A 22,797-nucleotide genomic window follows, 5' to 3' on the forward strand; every position below is an offset into this window, starting at 1 on the left:
TTTTCATCTCATGGCTTGCTTTTATTTTTATATACTGAATTCTTGGTTCCATATATATTGATAACTTTCCTAGGTTAACTATAAACCTGTTTCCCTGTTATTCTCTTCAGTTGACATTCTCTGTTCTTGGGGCTGGTTTGTGCAGGATGAGGCCTTGGTTTTCAGCTGATCTCTAGGTTGATTCCCATTATACTTTTGTTCATCATACTCAGTTGAAGAAAGCTCTAGGCTAGGCACAGTGGCTCATGCTTATAGTCCCAACTACTTGGAAGGTAGGTATAGGAGAATAGCTGCTTGAGGCTACTCTGGGCAAAAAGTTAGCAAGATCTTATCTTAAAGAATAAACTGGGCATGATGGTACATCTCTGTAATCCCGGTTACATGGAAGGTAGGAGGATTGCAGTCAGAGGCTGACCCTGGACAAAAGTGTGAGACTCTGTCTGAAAAATAACTAAAGACAAAAAAGGTTGGGAGAGTGGTAGAGTACTTGCCAGGCAAGCACAAGGCCTGAAGTTCAAGCCCCCCTACCACTACTGCCAAAAATAAATAAAAAGAAAGCTGTTCAGATGCATCTTATAGTGGTCTTTATTCACTATAGTCAAATCATCCCGTGGTGAAACTATCACAATCAGTAATTCACTCCTCCCTTGAGAAGAGAATCTAGGGGTGGGTGTGTGAGTGATCACAGTGCTGTCTGATATACGCACAGAATATACACCAGAAGTTTCCTAGGACTGAAGCACACCTTCCTTCCCCAACTGCTGTGGGTAGTAACTGCTGATCACACCCAGCTTGAGTCTAGGACCCTCTGTTGCTGAGGAGCATCCATGGCTAAACCTTCAATTTTCCTTCATTGGGGCAGCACCTCTGTGTGGAGCTCCCAAGGGATTAGCCACAGCCTTTATGTAACACGGTTCTGCTTCTTCTGCCAGATCTTGCTTCCTTGGCTCTCCCATGGTGTGAATCCACAGAGCACTTCTTAATAAACTTCCTGTGTGCATATCTCCTCCAAGCGTTTCCTGGGAAACCTGCCCAGTGACAATATCCCTAAGCTCAGTGTCTGACATGCTGGGGAAGGTGGTGAACTTGCTAAGATTCTAGCCCTGTTGGCCTGTCTGACCACAGGGCTGCCTTGGGCAATGTCAGCGCGTCAGTTGGGGCTCTTACTGCCCTCTCTTGGTGAAGTCCTGTTATTCCTGGGAAAGTGGTTGTGATGCAATCCCACTAGCCCTGTTTCTGACGAACTTGATTTTCAAAGATCAGTGATTCTGAAATCCATAAAGTGATTTCCCTTTTTAAGGGAAACATAGAAAATCATGTTGCCTGGTATCTGATAGTATAATTCCTAAATTAGAGAAGCCAGCAGAAGGGCCAGCAGTGCAAAAAGGCAGCCTGGTTAGAGCTCTTAATGATCATGAAAATACAGAGTTTTGGTCTCAGTTCCTGTGGTATGCTAGATTATTCCAGTCATTTGGTTTTTCCTTCTCTCTGTTAATTTTTTTGATTTTTTTCTTCTCTTTGTAAAATTAATTAAAAAATACCTGCTAGTTAATCTAGCAAGTCACTAGAGGAAGAAGTAGTAAAGCTACTTAACAGTTTCTAGGTTTTATCTCTTTTTATTTTTTAAATACCTTCTGGAATATATTGCTGAACTTGGGAGAATTATTTCAAAATCAAGAAGGAAGGAGCGATTGTACATTTGAAACAGTCTATGATTCATATGTTTACCAGTCTCAGCAGTCCACGCCCATCACCATGGTCCCCTCCCTGTGACATGTCACTGTTTGTACCTGCGATCATGACAAGCCAGTGTGTGGGAAGTAAAAGACACTGGAGATTCTGAGGTGCTGGCAGCCTCAACCGCACTCAGAGACCCTCCTCAGTGCTCAACTCGTGGTCCCTGCCAATCACATGCATGTGTCTGGACTTGGGGTGACATGTCTCTGCCTGGGGATTCCAGGGCATGGAGGCAGCCAGCCCTGCAGCCAGCCACTCTGGCTACCTCAGCACAGAGGACTCAAAGCTGCTGCTGCCACCTTTCATAAGCTTTAGTGCTTATTGTTAAGATAGAAGACTTTTGACCTTTTCTACCTATTGCGATTGTCTTGGTGAAATGGGCCTGTACTGTATTACTGTTCATATTATGTCTATGGATACGTAAGACACAGGCCATTGTAGGAGAAGAAATGGCTTTTCTTTTTTTTTTTTTTGATAGAATTGGGGTTTCAACTCAGGATTTTGGCTTGGAAAGCAGGTGTTTTTCTGCCTGAGCCACAACTTCCAGCCCATTTTTTGGTTTGGTCATTTTGGAGATGGGGGTCTCGCAAACCATTTGCTGGGCTGGCCTCGAACCACAATCCTCTCTGTCTCAGCCCCCTAAGTAGGTAGTGTTACAGGTGTGAGCCATCGGCACCCGGCTAAGAAATGGCTTTTATTGAGAGCTTATTATGTATCAGGCACTGTGTTAAGCTCTAAGTGCATTATTTTATTGAACTGTCTCCGTTGTTCAGATGACAGAACTGAGGCAGAGGGATTAAAAGAGTGATTTGGTTAGAATTGGGATTTAAACCCTTGCAGTTTTACTTCAGAGCCTGCACCTTGGGCCATTTTAATGTGCTTCAGCAGCGCTCAAACTTTTTAAATCATAGCCTGCGGTTATGTGTTTTATGTTGCATCCAGAGCCATATACATGCACTTCCCACAGCAGTGCTGACCCTTAACACAGGCAGTGTGCTCTGACTGTGGTAGTTCTCATATTAGTGCCCATATTGGTTCTCTGTCCTGATTTATGCTTCCCCTAACCTCCTCCTCCTATGCATCATAGCATTTTAAGTGAGAAATTCGCTAGTACTGCCTTCCAGTGTTTGTTCTTTCATTCACCTACTCACCAAGGGCCTCCTCTATTTCTGACACTGTGTAGCTCAGAGGTACAGTGATGAACATTGCAGACAAGGTCCCTGTTCCAATAGAGCTCACAGCCAGAAGGTTTTGCACATAAAATGCAATTGGAAAAAAAAACATTGTATACAAAGACCCCAAACTTTAAAAAACCAAGGAAGAAATCTACTGCGTACCATGCTTAAGACATCAAGCATCAGCTATTTAGTAATATTAATTAACGAACTAGAGCAAAGGGGTAAAGATGTTTATTGCAGTATTGTTCATAATAATAATTAGTATACTCACACAGTGGCATACTAATATGCAGCAACTAAAGTAACCTTAGTGTGATGTATATCAATCTAGATACACCTCAACACAGTTCAAAACAAGAAACAAGAGCGTAATAAACTTTGTATAATACAGGACAAAAACATATTACATATTAAATTCTGCAGCAAAATACAGTACTCTGAAAAGCCATAATATGTCATTTGTGTAAAATTTTAAAATATCCAGAACAAATATATAAAAGTGGAAAACCCTTCAAAGAATGCCCACACACCAATTTCAGGATAATTTGTATTACTCTGTGAAGAAGATGGAGTTTGAAGTGTTAATTAGTCTTATCAAGTTAGAAATATTTAGCAAATATGGCAAAATTTAACTATTGTGAAATCTTGTCTGAGTGTATGGTTATCTTGTTATTTTGGGTGATCTATGTTATTAAAATTGAACAGGTGAGATAACTGTGCTGTGATACTTCTCTGTCTCTGGCACATGCACATTTCTGTGTGCTGTGCCTTCTATCACATTTGTGTTTTATTCCTCCAAAGAAACATTAACCACAAGTGTCTTATTGCTGAACTGTGGGGATTTGCAGATCGGTCAGGCTTCAAGGGTGTTGTTTGTATTTTACCAGCAGAGGGTGCTGTTCTACGACAGCTGTTAGCAGGCGGCAGCCAACTTAAGTACATGCAACTTTCTTGTTAAAACGCACGCACACACACTGAAAAATCATAATCTAGTCATTTGGATCTATTATGTTTCTGTGAACATTTGTACTTTGGCTGTTTCTCAGGCTACGAATGCAAGAAACGGCACATGTCAGCATCCTCTGACATTGTGTCAGAGTAAGCCTTGCTGCTCATTTGTGGGGAACTTTTTGTTGTTTAACTGACCGGGGAATGTTCTTTTGTTCTAGATGGAAAAAGATTATTCTTACCTGAAGGAGATCTGTGACCACCAAGCAGAACAGCTGAGCAGAACCAGCCTAAAACTTCAAGAGAAAGCATCAGAGAGTGATGCAGAGATCAAAGACATGAAAGAAACCATATTCGAATTGGAAGATCAGGTGGAACAGCACAGGGCTGTAAAGTTACACAATAATCAACTCATTAGTGAACTAGAAAGTAAGTAAGGTCACACCCTCATGAAATGTGCAACAGGAAGAAGTAGGATGCTAAAGAAACAAGTAGCAGTGGGTGACATGGAAGAGTTTCTAAGCATGTGTGTTGGCTGGATATAAGAAGAGCCTTTCTTTTGAGTGCTCTATAATCTCCCAGGAAGAATGACACTTGAACCAAAAGCTGGATGACAGAAGAGAAGATTGTTGACTATGAGTTGGAGTGTAGGGTGACTGAAAAAGAGCATGTGCTTTTGGGGTGTGTTACGTGTGCTTTGTATGACAGAGCCATGTCACTGCCTCTGTCGTAGACAGCCAGATCCACTTCAGGTTCATCTGTGACTGTGTAAGAGTTTTTCTGAGGATGGTCCTCAGGGTTGAGAGGGTTATTCTGAGTAAATTGTTTACTATTGTCATTGAGTATTGACAATGCATTATCTTGGATCTAATGGATAGAGGGCAAGGTGATAAATGTTCACAGTAAAATCAACAGTGTGTACCCATGATCTAGGGAGGAAAACAGTTCTAGCGTGTGTCCTATTGATGGTAGGATATCAGATGACTTATACTTGTTGGCCACTTTGTTCTTTTTTTTTTTTTCATTTTTCTTTTATTATTCATATGTGCATACAAGGCTTGGTTCATTTCTCCCCCCTGCCCCCACCCACTCCCTTACCACCCACTCCGCCCCCTCCCTCTCCCTGCCCCTCAATCCCAGCAGAAACTATTTTGCCCTTATTTCTAATTTTGTTGTAGAGAGAGTATAAGCAATAATAGGAAGGAACAAGGGTTTTTGCTGATTGAGATAAGGATAGCTATAGAGGGCATTGACTCACATTGATTTCCTGTGCGTGGGTGTTACCTTCTAGGTTAATTCTTTTTGATCTAACCTTTTCTCTAGTACCTGTTCCCCTTTTCCTATTGGCCTCAGTTGCTTTAAGGTATCTGCTTTAGTTTCTCTGCGTTAAGGGCAACAAATGCTACCTAGTTTTTTAGGTGTCTTACCTATCCTCACCCCTTACTTGTGTGCTCTCGCTTTTATCATGTGCTCATAGTCCAATCCCATTGTTGTGTTTGCCCTTGATCTAATGTCCACATATGAGGGAGAACATATGATTTTTGGTCTTTTGGGCCAGGCTAACCTCACTCAGAATGATGTTCTCCAATTCCATCCATTTACCAGCGAATGATAATATTTCGTTCTTCTTCATGGCTGCATAGAATTCCATTGTGTATAGATACCACATTTTCTTAATCCATTCGTCAGTGGTGGGGCATCTTGGCTGTTTCCATAACTTGGCTATTGTGAATAGTGCTGCAATAAACATGGGTGTGCAGGTGCCTCTGGAGTAACCTGTGTCACAGTCTTTTGGGTATATCCCCAAGAGCCACTTTGTTCTTTAAGAGGCATCAATATATGGCTTATTTATGAAATCCCTGTTTGCTTTTAATAGGGAAACAAATTTTTTTAAAAAGATTAAACATCACTTGCTTTTGTCCAAATAAAGCCATATCACATTATCATATCTAATGCATTTTGCTTTTGTAACAAAAGAATTAGTAGATAAAGTTTTAAATAGCACTAGTTGGGCTAGGAGCATGGCTAGCAAGTGCTATACCCTGAGTTCAAACCCCAGTTTCACAAAAAAGACAAGACAAACACACATACACACACAAACCAAATAGCACTAGTCATTACTAAAAATAGCTTAGTTGCCTAATAAGTTACCCAACATATACAGTCAGTCTCATTATTCACAAATTCCATGTTCATGAATTCACCTAGTCACTAAAATTTGTTACCCACAAATCAATATTGATGGTGCCTTTGTGGTTATTTTTGGACAAGCACAGAGGTGAAAAATTAGTCATCCAGCACTTACATTCTCAACTGATATCAAGCCAAGAGACCTGCTTTCTTGTCTCAGCTCTGATACAAGATGCATCTTTTTCACAGTCCATTCAGTGCCATGTTTTCAGCACTTTTGTGTTTATTTTTGGTGATTTTGCTATTTGAAATGGCCTCCAAGTGCAGTGTTGAAGTGCTGTCTACTGTCCCTAAGTGTAAATAAATGTAACATATCTTATTGGAGGAATGCTTATGTTAGATAAGCATGGCTCAGGCCTGAGCTGTTGTGTTGTTGGGGATGAGTTCAGTGTCAATGAGTCAACAATCTAGCACCTCTGGAGAAAGCAAGAAGAAATTCTCCAATTTGAGCATAAAGCTGCTCTGGAAACTGCTAAAGTAATGCCTATTATGCATAATGAAGCTGTGAAAAAATGGAAAAGGAAATAAATTTGTGGACTCATAAGATGAAAACCAACAAAAAAAAAGTGTAGCGGATATCGAGTTTGCAATGTCAAAACCCAAAAAAATTTGCATTCAGGGTCAGTAAAATGTTAAATCCTTCTCATTGCATGAGAGAAGTGAAACTTGTGGCTGAAACAGTTCTGTAGATTGGGAGGCTGCATAAAAATATTAAAAATACCTGCTCACTGTGTCAAAGAAAAGGGAAGAACAGGTTTCTGATGCTGATGGGATTTGTTTGTTTTATAAGGACATTGGCAAATGTCCTGTGTAATACAAATGGCATTTCAGCTAGTGAAAAATGTGACCAGAGGCTTGCAGGAACCTAACCCTACATTTCCCTTAGGAGCTGCAGGTCAGTATTTGCTAGTTGAGTAAACATGGAGACTTCATAAACTACTGCGAGTAATGAGAATTGACAGTGCTCTATGCCTGGACTAATTAATTGTCTAGCCTTAGAGTGGCAGTGCCTGTTAATATTCTTCACATGACATGCAGTAGAACTGCTGAACTTTGGACTCAGTGTCACCCAGACTCAGTAATCATGCTTGAGGATACAATTAAGAGCCTAGATGCCTCATCAGTATGTATTTCCAAACACAGCCCTACCCTTGAAAAGAATAAGGTCAAAGGAGACAAGTCCTGTTTTGCTTTGTTTTTGTTTTTGTGATATATTGCTATTGAGAATATGCTTTCATTGTCCCTGAATCCTTAAAAGTCAGCCCAGACACACCAAGAAAACCAGTGTATAATTAATGTCCAGAGCAAATTTCAGGCCCACCTCCAGTGGTTATATTATAACATATCCAAGACTGAAAATAACACAGACCATCTTTTGAGAAGCTTTTAAACTACTTTTAGAGATATTGAGGTATTATTAAGATATATTTGTGTTAGAAGAACCAGGGACACTTGAATCTAGCCCTAGACTAATCACTCCTTCCCATAGGATCCTTGAGAGAAACAGACAGAACAACAAAAAGTGAAGGGGGTTTTTCTTACTCTGCAGCATTGACCCCAAACACAAACCCGCAGGCCCCATGTGCTGATTCAGAACTGCCAGGGTAGGATGTGATCATGGGAGTTCTTTTAAACCTTCTCTGGCGATTTTGATTCATATCCTTAATAAACAACTATTGCTGTAGATTAGAGAAACTATTAAGGAACTTCACCTAAGAGGCTGACATGATGATGTTTAAATTTAAATGTCTCTGATAGTAATTCGAAGAGAATTGGAGGCAGGAAGAATGAAGTATGGAAGTTGTTCTTAATCAGAGCGAGGTAGTCAAATCACCTGTGGAGGTGTTAGATCTGCACAGACCTTGGAGGTTTTGAGCTCATGGGTCTAGATCTGTGGCGCTCACAGTCTGTGCTTTTGAAACATGCCACCCAGGATTCTAAGGTTTAACTGTGATTAAGAACCACGATCCTAATAGCCAAGGTGCCCCACCACTGGCGAACGGATCAAGAAAATGTGGTATCTATACACAATGGAATTTTATGCAGCCATGAAGAAGAACGAAATGTTATCATTCGCTGGTAAATGGATGGAATTGGAGAACATCATTCTGAGTGAGGTTAGCCTGGCCCAAAAGACCAAAAATATGTTCTCCCTCATATGCGGACATTAGATCAAGGGCAAACACAACAAGGGGATTGGACTTTGATCACATGATAAAAGCGAGAGCACACAAGGGAGGTATGAGGATAGGTAAGACACCTCAAAAACTAGATAGCATTTTTGCCCTCAACGCAGAGAAACTAAAGTAGATACTTTAAAGCAACTGAGGCCAACAGGAGAAGGGGACCAGGAACTAGAGAAAAGGTTAGTTCAAGAGGAATTAATTTAGAAGGTAACACACATGTACAGGAAGTCAATGCATGTCAACTCCCTGTATAGCTATACTTATCTCAACTAGCAAAAACCCTTGGTCCTTCCTATTACTGCTTATACTCTCTCTTCAACAAAATTAGAGATAAGGGCAGAATAGTTTCTGCCTGGTAGCGAGGGGGTGGGGGGGGGGAGAGGGAGGGGGTGGGGGAAGGGGAGAGAAATGACCCAAACATTGTATGCACATATGAATAAAAGAAAAGAAAAGAAAAAAAGAACCATGATCCTAAAAAACAAGTTTCATAGTCACAGGAGTAATAACCAGTCATAGCCTTTGTTATCCAAAAGCCCTATGCCTCTCAGTAGTAAAGGCCATCAGGACACTTGTGTGTGAGTAGTTGGAGGTCCAGCCCAAGTGTGGGTGAGTGGCTATTGTGGTCTCTTCCCATACTACTCCATGGTGGTATACCTTGTGTTCTGCACTTACGACCTAAATAAGCACCCCTCATTTCCCACATCATCCCATTCCCAGTCTTGGAAGAATCTCCTGCTTTCAGCTTCGCCTTTGCAGGGTGCTCAAAACTGAACTTAGAGTAGAAAGAATGGCTTTGTAAGCCTGGAGTGACCTCCAGAGTTGCCCCATTGCTACACAGCTTACCTGTTCCCAGGAATCTTGCAACTTTCCAACCCCTGTCCACATCATTTACTTCTAGGCAATGTGATCAAGCTGGAGGAGCAGAAGTCAGACCTGGAACGGCAGCTAAAGACCCTGACAAAGCAGATAAAGGTGAGTGAGGGTTATAGCCCTGACAGGAGCCTCCTCCATCCTCTCGCTATGCATCATTCCCATCCTAAGTTTGAAAACATTGAGAAAATACCCCACTGCTCTGTCAAGCCTGCTTTTTCATGGAACATTTCCATAGCATAGCCCTTAATCATACATTCTTGTTGGTAGGAAGTAAAATTAAAGCATTTGTTCAGTTTTAAGATAAACTCTGTGACATAAAGGTGGAGTTCCCACCTGTGTCTCTTCCTGGTAGTGAGACATTATTAAAGCAGGGCCTCACTACTGGCCATTCTTGCTCAGTGACTGATGCGGGGGTTATAGAGCCCCTGCTTAGATGCCAGCCCAACACACCTGCCTGTGTCTGAGCAGGTGTGGACTCTGATACTTTCAGGAGGAAACTGAGGAATGGAGGAGGTTCCAGGCAGACCTGCAGACTGCAGTGGTGGTGGCCAATGACATCAAATGTGAGGCCCAGCAGGAGCTGCGCACTGTGAAGAGAAGGCTGCTGGAGGAGGAGGAGAAGAACGCCAGGCTACAGAAGGAATTGGGGGACATACAGGGCCACAGCAGGTAGGTTGCAGGCAGAGCAGCACCTCCGTGAGTCTGACAGGCACCTGGACAGTGTTTGGCTTCTCACTTAATCACTGTGCATGGGGCTGGTTGGGGAGAGATGGGACACTGTTATGTCTGTCTGTGCCAGGTTCTATTATTTCTTTTTCTAGGGTCACCATACCATGACCACCAGCACTACACAACTAGGAGCATTCCATCCAGGGCTCAGTCACTGCCATTCTCTAGCATAAGGTTTTGAAAAACTCTTCACTTATATGTGAAGAAAAAGTTCTAGCCACATATCCTCCTAGGTTTAGAGAATGGATAATGTCTGGGATACCCATTAAATCTTAGTATTTACTAGTATAGAGGAGCACAGGCTCATAAGTAAAAACGTGCATAGGTCTTGTGCACCAGGTGCTATCAGATAAAGGACTCATTCCTGCTGGCCCAGGGACATGCTTCCTGACTGATACCCCATCCCCCAAAAGGCCTTGACATAACCCACTCTATTCAAAAGGGTGAGTGTGGAAATCAGGCCTCTGGCTAATGCCTAACTTTCCTTTCTGTTCCTACCGTGGGGTTGTATGAGGACCACACAGTGTATTAGCCCATAGGCTGTGCTGAATGGCCACATTAAAGAGAAAGGTATCCCTAGGGTGAGCTCAAAGTTAATTATTAGTTAAAATTTAAATGGGGGTTTCAGACAAGATTATAAGGAGTATTTTAGGCTTTCATTAATACACCAATAATCTTCCCCCAGTCAGGGGTCAGATGTCCTTAACTTTGAGATTCTTGGATGTTCAGAGATTATTTTGAATTTTTAGATGTCTCTCAAATATGAAATGCAGTCTTTTAAAATCAGCTTCAGTGGGTTCTGAGTTGTTCTGTATGGTTTGCCCTAATTGTTATATGTTTTCCAGAATGGATAGGGTTGCTCACTGGCATGCTTCTGAGTCTTGGGGTCTGATGTCCTATGAACATGAGTTTCATGAAATTAGGAAAAATAGACTTTTCAGAATCCAGTTAATCTCTTGTTCCTCTGTTTGTCCTCTGGAGAAGGATTAATGTAGCCAGTTACACAATTCACTCTTGAAAAATCAAAGTCATTGTTTTGCAGTCACACTTCTACCTTCTGGCCACCAAAGGAATAAAGGCAGAAGGAGAAGAGGGAAACAAGGTATCCTGGTGTCCCTGCTGCGGTGATCGTGTAGTCACTCTTGTTTGTTCTTATGTCTGCTTTTGTTGATTTGTCTTGCTTCCACATTGTATGTCTTTGGAAGAAGAACCAAGTCATAACCTGTATTGCTTCCTAAATACATTATTTTAAAGATAAGTGGTAAAAGACAAGCTTTGAGTTTTGGTGGTGGCCATAGATGGGTTATTGTGTGAGATGCTGCATTTCTTTCATAGATTCTAAGATTCTAATAGGAAATGTTCGTGTGTCCTGACAGTTTAGGGCTACATATGCTACATCCTACACCTTCAAATTTAAGGTCAGTTTTTTTCCTTAACACAGACAAAATGTTTCTCTTTTTTATTTTCCAGCAATTTTCCAGCCAAATCTAGCAGTTTAATCCCTTATAACAAAACCTTCTAAAACTTTAAAACTGACACCAGTCAAAACAGGGTACATTACTAAAACCCATTAGGCATCAGAATGTGTCTTGCCTATCATTGTACCTGTCAAGACATCAGACAACTGCTGGTAATGGTTTCTTGTGTGATTTTGTACTTCTCTGGCAAGCTGTTCCCTCTAAACTGTTAACTATTTGAACATTACCCCCTGATATCTTCCTCTTGAAAATGGAAACCAACCCACACCCTCAAAGCTTCTGCAGCAACCTTGTTTCCATCCTGGCTGAACGAGTTCTTGACTGACACTCTATTTGACTTTGACAGTCATCTCATAAGAACTCAAAAGTCATTCTTGGTTCAGCCACAGCCAAAGAACTTGCAGAACATTCTCTGATGAGGTCTTCCCAGCACAACTAAGAGAAGGTAAGAACATCCAGAAAGCACCTTCACAATGCCATGGGGTTAACTGGTTCATATTCTCATTTTGCATAAGTGTGCATTTGAGGTACTTGTTAGAGTTAGGTTGGCAGGTGGACAGATGGAGAGCCTAGGTAGGAATACGGACTAGCATTTGTTACCAAGAACTCAGTATCTGAAAAAAAAGGTGGAATTTTGGACTGGAGGTGTGGCTCAAGTGGTAGAGCTACTGGCTAATAAGCACAAAGTCCTGAGTTCAAACCCCAGAACCACCTCCCCCCCAAATGGTGGGATATTATTTAACTCATTAATGATCTTCAGTCTCATTACATGTTCAAAGATTGAACTGATTGACTGATCAATTGATTTTTAAGATGAGCTGTCACTGTGTTGCCCAGGTTGGTCTCAAACCTGTGAGCTCAAGTGATCCTCCTGCCTCAGCATCCCATAGTAGCTGGGACTACAGGCATGCACCACCATACCTGGCTGAAAATTTAATTTTAGAGTCAGAATAACTGTGTTAAGATATGTGGGAAACTAATGTGGTAGATTCATTCTTGCCACCTACCAGCAATGTCCCCTCCCCAGGCCTGGCTCCATCCTCTGTTAAATGAGGAACTATGAAGAGTTAGTATTCAAAGTCATTATTATTATTATTACTATTATTAACATTTCCTGTCAACTCTTTATTAGCAAAGAAAATGGAACGGACTTCTTTATGCCCCCCCAGAAGTAGTTTTTTACAGGAGAAAGGGAAAATAAATAAAGTGCGTGAAGGTGATCTAGAACATGCTACAAAAATATGATAATAAAAATCCCCAAAATTGAAAAACACTCATTTTTTTTCAACAGCCCATCAACCACAGAACGCTTACAAAACCTAAACCTACCTAAGTATTAGAAAGACGTTTCAGTTCACCCATGAATCCAACACACTTTAAAATAGGCAGAGAAAAGCTTTATTAACTGAATTACAGAATCACTGTGTATTAAGCATGGACACTATTGCTCAAGGAGTACAGTCGTGTATCAAGATCCATTTAAGCCCTGATGTTCTGAGTCTGGCTGGTCAGCTGTCTGTTCTCTAGTGGGAGAGTCAGAAACCCGAGTGCCAATTCTGCCTCTCTCTGGTGCAATTCTTAGAACTTCAGCAATGGACACAGTAGTGTCTCCAAATCTTGACTTTGGCTTGTGGGCCTGATAGTTCTCTCCCAGAAATTTTAACAAGCTCATGTGTTTTTTTATGGACCCAGAGTGATATGTTTTACTGGACATATAAATTAGTGAATGAAAGGATAACAAATAAATTTTCAGCTCTGGCTTTTTCCAATTTTGAACAATTAAGAGAAAGGCATTGTTTTAAGAAATTAAAACATCAAATCTGGGGTTGGGTTATAGCTCAGTGGAAGAGTGTTTGTATAGCATGTACCAGACTCTGGGTTCAATCTCTAGCATCTCAAAAAAAACAAAAAAGACCATCAGATCTTTTTCCTGAAAAGTTGAGTCCTGGGGACCTGGTAGATACAGAGAATACACAAGCAGCTCAGCACCAGGATTCTATGGGCCATACACCCTCTTCTAATGAAAGATACTGATGAGCAGCCCATGACACAGGTTCATTAACAGTGGCAGAGAATGACCAGTGTGTTTATTTCTCTTGCTCTAAAATAGTCACAGCCATTATTTTTAGGCGCTGTTTGTACTGTGTTTATCATATAACACCAGCAAGCACCCATGGAAGACTTAAAGAGAAAGAAATCATTGAAAACACTGGACATTTGTTCCTAATTAACAGTATTAGCTTTGAAGACAGAACATCTCAGACTCATACTTGTTCACCCTGCATCTCCCACCAGTTCACCTGTTGTCCCTGCTGCAGAGAGAGCAGCCTGGTAAACCTGTCATGCACAGACTACTGGAACTGGCTTTTAACTCACCTTTGCACATCTGCGTCATGCACTAACGTTCGTCACATGTGCCTGTGCCACCCTCTGTGTCGTTCATAGCACTCTAATATTCACAGCCACTCAGCAAGTGTCCTGTAGCTTTCTTTGCAAGTTGGAGGTGTATATTCTTGGATTGCTGAAATGTCCTTTAATCTCTATAATGCTGAATCCCTCACCTGGGTGGATGGTCCAGTTCCCCCAGGGATTTCTAAGCAGTTTCTCCACTTCACCTGACACAAATGAAATGTCAGGGCTGCTGGCATTTCATTTGACCCATATGTAGAAATTGGTCTTCTCCTTTCTTCTTACTCCAGCAAGCATAATTTGTTCACTCATGTACTATTAATTTTTTATAGTTTAAATTTACAATTTCAGCATTAGACCTATAGTCTATAATTTTACACAACTTATTTTGGAGTGGGTGATGCTGCTGGGGATAAAACCCAGGGCCTTGAATATGCTAGGCTAGTGTTCTAACAGTGAGCTGCACCCCCAGTCCCAGTCTATAATTCTAAAGGGCTTTATCTGCCTCCTTACTCTTTAGCCCCCCATCTATACAGATATATATATTTATATATATATATTTTTTAAAGTGTGAACATATGCTTCCCTTAAACCTTTAGGATTTTTAGGCTGTAATAGTAAAAGAAATCTTTTTTTTTTTTTTGGGCCTGGTGGTACATACCTGTAATACCAGCGACTCAGGAGGCAGAGATTGAGAGGATCATAGTTCAAGGCCAGCCTGGCAAAAGTTAGCAAGACTCCAGCTCAATCAATACACCAAGCGTGGTGGCACTTGTTTGTGGGAGGTGTAAGCAGGAAGATCATGGTCCAAGGCCAGCCTGGGCAAAAAGTGCAAGACCCTATCTGAAAAATAAAAAAAAAAAAAGGCTAAAGAACTTAAAAAAAAAATGGCCTAGGAGAATGGCTCAAGTGATAGAGCACCTGTCTAGTAAGTTCAAGGCCCTGTGCAAAAAGAAAAAAAGAAATCTTTTGTTTTGTTCTGTTTTGGGCCTTTTGACACAAACCTCTCTACAAATGTTAGGGATCGATGTTTGTTCTAGACATCTCTACTTCACCAGCCTAGTTCTTTGTTAGAGAAGTTCTGGTGGAAGGAGCCTACTAAGGCCTTTTGAAGTTTTTGATATTTCCTCTGTGTGAAAGCCTCTGACTTCCAAAAAATGTGCAACAATAGGAAGAAAACATGTTGGCCATATTCTGGATGGGACGGTGTAAGCTGTTGATTCTTGTTTGTGAGTGAAGAGCCCTTTGCCTTATATAACTCCTTTACCAGCCTTCCCTCCCATTTCTATCTTCACAGCTCCATGGTCTCTGTCAGCTAGCAGAGCATTTGGTGGAAGAAAAACAGCCCAGCCCTTGCCATGATTGGAAACTACAGCCATTTCTATAAGAAAGGGGAAAAATTGGTAGAGGAGAAATTAGCACTTTGTAAAGAGTCCAGTTGTCTCCTATTCCACCATTCAATGTTCCACACAGTCACTACAGTCATGTGTCTGCCCTTTTCCTGGAATAAACTCACTGCATGATCAAAGATCTTGTTTTTCCACTCAGAAGATTCAGCATTCTCTTTTTTGGGAGAATATAATGAAGTTCTAAAAAAAAAACAAAATACAAGACTTGTGCAAAAGTATTTTAGATGCAATCAGAGTGTTCGGAGAGAATAGCATACTCAAGTGTTGGTGAGTGCAGCCACACATGGGTTGTTCTCTGCTCTTTGCAAGCTGCCTTTTCAATAGAGTATCCAATCATCTTGGAATTCACATTGCTTAACCGTCTACGTGATGCCTTACTCCAGAGACGTTAGAAAGCTCTGCTCCCTTATTCCGAGGCTTCATTAAGTCCTTTTCAAACTGGGGTCTTTACGTCATTACCTCATCTAAAACAAGCTGCCACTAAGCTTTGGTTTGATTGCCAGAATCTTTGCTGGGCTAAACATAAGTAGATGTTTGGTTGATGATAAGTGATGTAATTAGTCAGATAAGGATGCACAGTGACAATGCTAATTGAAACCTAACTGAAAATTAATGAAGGACAATTTACAACAAAAGCCTCATGAATAAAACTTGCCCTGGAAACTTACAGACTTTTATGCAGAAGTGTGTGACTCAGCGTGATCCAGAATTCTACATGCAATTTTAAACTTTTTCCTTGGAAGCACAGTTGTGAAGATCTGGATCTGTTTCAGCAAATTCCAGGCAGAACCTACTTCGCTTTTCCTGAGAGGAGCACCATGCAGTGCATACAACACAGAGTCATTAGCTGCCTCATGCAAACAGTGACACAGGAATTGCTGACAAATTAAAGGAAAATTAGGATGGAGAATGCTATTTAAACTCAGGAAGATGTTTTGGGATGTCAAATTGAAAAGTACACATTAGAAAAATTTAGCTTGTGTGAGAAAGAAGAGACATTGATGTGTTCTTTCTAAAAATAATTTAGACACTTGCTGGAATTGTCCTAGTAGGATTGAAATTTGTATCTGAGAGTTCTTTACTGTAGACTCAGAATGCTTAGAATGACTGAGAATTCACTTGCTGGGTATTTTCAAATATAAACAGTAAGAAAAATATGCAACCTCAACTTACAGTGTACAGTTGTGTTTGCACCCATATTTTGATGTCTTTGCTCTGGGTACTTTTGAATGTTTTTAGAAGTAAATGTTTATCAAGTGCTAAATAAATGTTTTTATTTAGAAGAGTCTGTTGTTTGGTTTTTAAACCAGCCATGTTTCTGCGGCATCTTTCTGTCATTTTTTCTAAATTTTTTCTTGAATATAATTTCAGTGCTTTTCTTTTTTACCCAGGGCCTCGCTTGTACTGACCACACATTCTATCACTGAGCTATTCTCCTAACCCTTATATCATAATATAATATCTGTTGTTTACATTCTTCTTTACTGTTTCTTGGGATTTTGTTTATGTTTAAGATTTCCACTACCCCAATATTGCACAAATTACTGTTAAATTTTCTTTTTTTACACACGTACACATATGCACATTCACATCCAGACATTTGATGTGCCTTTGTTTATTGAATCTAGTGTGACATATGGTTCTTTTTCTTCCAGGTGGATAGCCGGTCATGCTAGCACCAGCTGTTATCAAAACTTTGCCCACTAAATGGAAATCCCACCATTTCATTGTTCATTTCGTCTGTATTCAGAGAGGCCTTCTCAAATATGCCCTCATTTCTTTTTCTTTTGAGTTGTTCTGCTTCAGAGTATATTAATGGTATTATTACATTGCTTATATTATTTCTAAAACTCACCCTTTCATTTTAAATTGTCTTTCGTCTATTTTTCACATTCTATTGAATTTTAAAGTAGATGCTATCAGTTTGTTTCCTGTCATAAACTTACAATGTCTGCTTTCTCTTGAATGCAGTTATTCTCCTCATTTTATATTAGGAAGTATTTTCATAGATCAGGACCTGTAAGTTTTCTATTTAAAAAATTTTTATTTTTATTTTTATTAGCGTATTTTAGGTACACAGTCATTGCGACATTTCCATACATGTGCGTTCATTAGGTTCACCCCCACCATCTCTCTCTCTCATCCCCCTCCTAAAATTTTTTTATATCAGGGCACATTTTTTTCTCATCACTGATTCTTGCCTAGTAGATAAAAGTGTGTCCGGGCCTGATGTTTGCCTAAGATCAGTATCTGTAGCATTTGCGTAGATGCACCCACTTTGACGTCTGATACTTCAAATCTTCTACTCCTATCTGAAGGAGATACCTTAAGGCTCTTTAAGGTAAATTAATGCTCAGATGGAGTACAGGGGGAGTCAGTGCCTTGTGGGGACATTCCTCTATCTATAGTTTCTTCTCTATTTGGAGAAATAGAATGTGAGCATCAGTTTCTTGGATCTGCTTCTGCTTGACGCACCACCCATGTTAGGCACATACCATGCTCTTCCTGACCTGTCCCCTGTTGCTCTTACCCTTTGTACCTGGGACAGTCCATCCCTCGGCAAGTCAGACTGGCTGGTGTTCATGTCCCTCATCTTTTGTAAGGACAGTGCTAGATGTTCTCTGGGCTCCAAGCTCATCTCCAGCGTTGGCCCTGTAGGAGAGGGGATATTAGCAGGGCTTTCCCATATCTTTGGAAGGAAATTGGGGAAACACCCTGGGTATTTTCTTTCCACTCCCCACCCACTCACTATGTAACAGAAATTCATTAAAGTCTAAGCCATGTAGATGATACCCTTCCCTAGTCTCTTTCTTTTTTTTTTTTTTTTTTTTTGCAGTTCTGGGGTTTGAACTCAGGGCCTCATCATTGCTAGGCAGGTGCTCTACCATTTGAGCCACTCCATCAGCCTTTTTTTGTGTTGAGTATTTTTGAGATAGGGTCTCACAAACTATTTGCTCAGACTGGCTTTGAACCGTGATCTCCTGATCTCTGTCTCCTGGGTAGCTAGAATTACAGTTGCAAGCCACCGGCATCAGGCCCTTCCCTAGTTTTGATGCAAGACTTTTTACTGCTCCTTTGATTTTTTGTGGGGGTAGGTTGGAATTTGGGATTTAAGAGGTTTGTGTCCAAATTACCATCTTATCCTATTTTTATCTTGTTCTATATGCTAATACCAAAATCGGAAAGTCAAATTTGGAAGATACTGTTTGAGAGCTGGAACAGAATACTCATAATTATTGTCTGACGGTAGAACAATAAATTTCTTTTAGATTTGTTTTGTGCAAAACAGTACATTTTTTGAGAAAGTGACTTTCCAGGTGAGGGCATAGAATAAGCAAAGACACAGAGCCAGGACATAGATGAAAGCTTCAGTGGCTGGGCTGAGGGGAGTCCCTGGAAGTATATCTGAAGGGCACTGGGAGAGGCTGGGAGCTGGGCCTTGTTTGATTGTTCAACAGCCCCAGCACTGGTAAGCATGTGGTTGGAATGACCGGTCCTCTTTACAAATAATAACCTATCATTTGTGAAGCTAGCAGTGGTGTAATGCAAAGTGAAGTTAACGTTTGAATACTTTAAAAATCCTCATCTACAAGAGCACACCTGTGCTTTCATCCAAATAGATGACAACACTTAGTAGTATGGTGAAGAAGTGAATGCTACAAAAAAATTAACATGATTTGGACAAGGAAGGCAATGAATCAGGTTAGATGAAAAATTTAAAGAAAAAAGTAATTGCAGACATATATGCACATATGTGTTAAATTGTGACATAAGAGACATGAGGTGAGGTGCATCTAGAAAGTGGGTGTAATGTTGCTTGTTGATAGCTGTGGCATCACCTGCTGCTTGTTTGTGTACCAGGGCATCTGGTCTCCAGCTGTCTGACACTCAGGCTATGGTTTGTCACCTCCTACAAGCAAATTCTTACATGAAAATAAGAGCACTGAAATAAATATTGGTTGTGTTTTTTCTTAAGTATATTTAAAATAAAATTTTAGAACAAGTTTTATTAGAGAACCTTTGTTGCCTCTCACAAAACATCCATGCATTACAGAAAATTTGACAAAGCCATAGCCAAACAGCTAGATTTGCACTCAGATTCCCTGCAGATGACCTCTGTCAAATTTGTCCTCCAAATTAAAGGACAATAACGTGGAGTTTTTGTAGAAAAGTAAACTAGATAATGTTTTTAAGACACATGGCATATACAATGGAGCTATGTCATGTACTTATTTTGCTGAAATTATTATTAAAGTTTTATGTATTGGGAACAGTTAGAAAATATGCTTCATTTCTATTGTGGGGTTTTTTTTTTGGCAGTACTGAAGTTTGAACTCAGGGCCTTATCCTTACTAGGAAGTGCTGTACCACTTGAGGCACTCCTCCAGCCCTTTATACTTTTAGTTACCTATGCCTCCCCCATAGCAGGGATCATGGGCACATGTCATCTTGCCCAGCTCATTCATTTAGATTGCAGGGGGAAGGGGAGTGTTTCACTAACTTTTTTTTTTGATCTGGGCTGGCCTTGATCCTCAATCCTCCCAATCCCTGTCTCTCAAGTAGTTGGGATACAGATATGAGTCACCATGCCTGGCCCCTCGTTTCCATTGTTTGAAATGTGACTCCTAAACACAAAACAGCCATTTCATCTAAGACACAGCTCAGGAAAGAGTGAGCTTTTAACTGTTATAGGGAAAATGAATGTGTTAGACTTACTGAAAGCTGGCATGTTTACAGGTATTCATATTTACAAAACCATATAACCTGTGCTTTGGAATGATTTACAGGATTTTCAAGGCATATTTGATTACATGCATGATTTTTGTTTTCAGGTTGACTTTAAATCTCACATCACCAGCCTTAGAGGTAATAGCTAGTCTTGAACAAATGTTTAACCAATAGTGGTATCTTATAATTTTTCCTTTATTTAATGAATTTGCTAAGATATTCCTGGCTACATCCTTAGATATTTCTTAGTGCCCTTTATAGGACACAGTTCTTATTCCTCTTGGGAACAGAGGAAATGTAATAGTTCATTTATTGCTGAGACTATAACAATTCTAAGATGGTCTGAAATAAGAAATTTCAGTATTGTTCATAACTAAAGTATGGTTTAAGTACTAAGTACCCCATATCTGAAATTTTGGAAACAGAAGTGTTTGGATTGTAGTTTTTTTCCTGATACATATATATTTGGAGAGTGGGACCCGAGCCTTACTCAGAATTCATTGATATTTCATATATACCTTATACACATAGCCTGAAGGTAATTCTATATATATATTTTAGAGCACGTGCATTTTACCTTTGACCCTGTCACACCAGATTAAGTGTGGAATTTTCACTGTGGCATCATATCAACAAAAGTTTCAGATTTTAGAACATTTCAGATCTTGGATTTTCAGATTAGGATGCTCAGCCAATAACAACATTCTTAGCTGTATTCTACAGTTATTCAGTTCAGACTCTGTTTTGTGAATCACACACACACACACAGAGAGAGCTATATAATGCTTTAATAGGTATTTCTCTACTTGAATAACTTGCTTGGTTTCCTCACACTGACTCTTCCTGTTTTAGCCAAGTAGAATAATGGATCAATGGAATATCTTCTTTGGACATCTAGGGGCAGGAGTCCTGGAAATTGATTCTTATAGCCTTGTGATTCTCTTATGAAGTCTAAATGAGTCTTCCTATTTTCTTATTACATTTATTTATTTATTTATTTATTTTGCAGTGCTGCATTTTGAACTCAGGGCCTTGTACACCCTACCACTGGAGCCACACTTGCAGCCCTTTGTTTTCCTATTTATCATTTGATGTTTCAAATCACACAGAAGCTTAGATAACTAAAAGCACTAACGTAGAATGTAGGATCCTCCATTCTATTCTTATTAAATTAATGAGGAATGAAATTAGAATTATTTTTTAAAAGTGATCTTCCTTGGAGGCTTTTGTGCCAAGTCATTCACATGGAATGATAAGAAGGTGACCCACTTGGTTTGTTTGATGACCTTCTTTGCAAATAGCTGAAATAGAAATAAGATTTTTTTTTTCCTCTCAGACCTACCCTGGTTTCATTCTCTATCTGCATATTCACCATCTAAATTTTTTTTTTTTTGAGGTGGCGTCTCACCATGTTGCCTAGGCAGGCCTCAAACTCCTGGGCTTAAGTGATCTTCCTGCCTCAGCCTCCCAAGTAGCTGGGACCATAGGTTGCACTTTCACACCTAGCTCACCATCTGATTTTACGCTGATGCCAAAGGGGAAGTTCAGAAACCAACTTCTTTTAGTAAACTTTTAAAAAATAAAAACTTTTTAAAAAACCAACCCTCTATCATTTCTGATTCTTGATAGTTTCTTCCAGTTTTTCCATTCAAAAGAATAGGCTGTGGAGTCAAAAGTGTAGGGCAGAGGGGCTTAAGTATTTTAAATTCTGCTTCACTTAAATTTATTCTATCCATGCTGATTACAAAATAGAAAAAAGCTAAGAGAATTAAGGAAAAGTAAATTCAACTGCAGAAGCTTGTAAGTAGCTAGATTAATTTTAAAAAGATCAGGAAATATTTTAAACTTCCACTAACCTTATTAAAATACACTGCTAGAAATATTCTGTTTGAGCCATTCTCATAAATTAGTCATCTTGCAAAACAGCTGTGGCAATATGATATAATAAAAAGAGCAGTGATTTAGCATCCGGAAGGTTGAGAGTTCTTATCTTGGCTCATTCTCAAGGATATTAAATGACATGCTGAAGTCCCTTAGATGAGGAAGCCATGCATGAGAGGATTAAATCAAAGAATCTGTCTTTAAAAGTCTCTTCTAAAGTCTGTGCTGGAATTTAGAAACCATACAAAGAGCATACCAGAAAATTTGGGTGAGAATAGAAGTTTCATCTCATGCAGAATTGCCATTCTTGCTCTCAGTGGACAAACAGCATCTGAAGCAGGATTCTGTTGTGTGTAATGGGTTGCACTTTAGTTTGCATAGGTAAAAAGATATTAAATGACTTGCAGAATTGTTGAAGAAATAAGAGCTTCCAGGAACAGCTTTCTAATGTCACAACATAAACTAGACCACCTGGGGATCTGCTGTCTCTGCCATGATGGAAGCCTGAAATTGGGAAGCTACTGCCCATTTGGAAAGCTACAGCATAGTTCCCAGCACAGAAGCACCTGTCTCTGCGACAGTCTGGGTCAGCATAGTGAATGCCTCATGCCATACATCTCCCTCAATTCAGGTCCCACTCCATCCAGGTTTTGTCCAAGTCTTTTTAATTGGTGGAACCTAAATCACATCTGAAACCCTAGCTGCAAGAGAGTCCTGAGATTTCATCTTTCCAACTCTGAGTATGCTCCATGGGGTTTAGAGCATATAATACATATCAATCGATTACCTCTGACAGTAAGCTAAATATTTATGATAAGTAAGCATTTATATGTTTCTTTTATGTTTACAGAGTAGACTCACATGCATTTTTTTTTTTAGAGCTGAGGTCAAGTCACTCTACTTATAAATATTGTTTCTGACTATTTCCTCAGAAACCATCTCTTAAAAATTGAGAGCAGTAGTACCTACATTATTTCCTAAAGGTGCAAAACTAATAACAGAAAACAGGATTTTAAATTTATAATTCTCCTATTTTGTGTATTCTAGCCAC

At 40.0% G+C, this 22,797-nt stretch overlaps 1 protein-coding gene across 11 annotated transcripts in view; it reads left to right on the top strand.

Annotated features, from left to right (window-relative positions):
- The window catches only part of Specc1 (sperm antigen with calponin homology and coiled-coil domains 1), a 290,773-nt gene that overhangs the window by 189,555 nt on the left and 78,421 nt on the right, over positions 1 to 22,797 (top strand). For 9 of the 11 annotated variants that reach the window (XM_074046724.1, XM_074046723.1, XM_074046722.1 and 6 more), the window contains 3 exons: positions 4,085 to 4,292; positions 9,138 to 9,211; positions 9,603 to 9,781. In XM_074046724.1, the coding sequence (XP_073902825.1) occupies positions 4,085 to 4,292; positions 9,138 to 9,211; positions 9,603 to 9,781 (461 nt within the window). Of the gene's footprint in view, positions 1 to 4,084; positions 4,293 to 9,137; positions 9,212 to 9,602; positions 9,782 to 11,665; positions 11,765 to 15,025; positions 15,257 to 22,797 lie in introns of those variants that run through there. The other 2 variants (XM_074046731.1, XM_074046732.1) reach the window with 2 other exon arrangements.

This window comes from Castor canadensis, chromosome 11 (assembly GCF_047511655.1).
Source record: "Castor canadensis chromosome 11, mCasCan1.hap1v2, whole genome shotgun sequence".
Taxonomy (NCBI): Eukaryota; Metazoa; Chordata; class Mammalia; order Rodentia; family Castoridae; genus Castor; species Castor canadensis.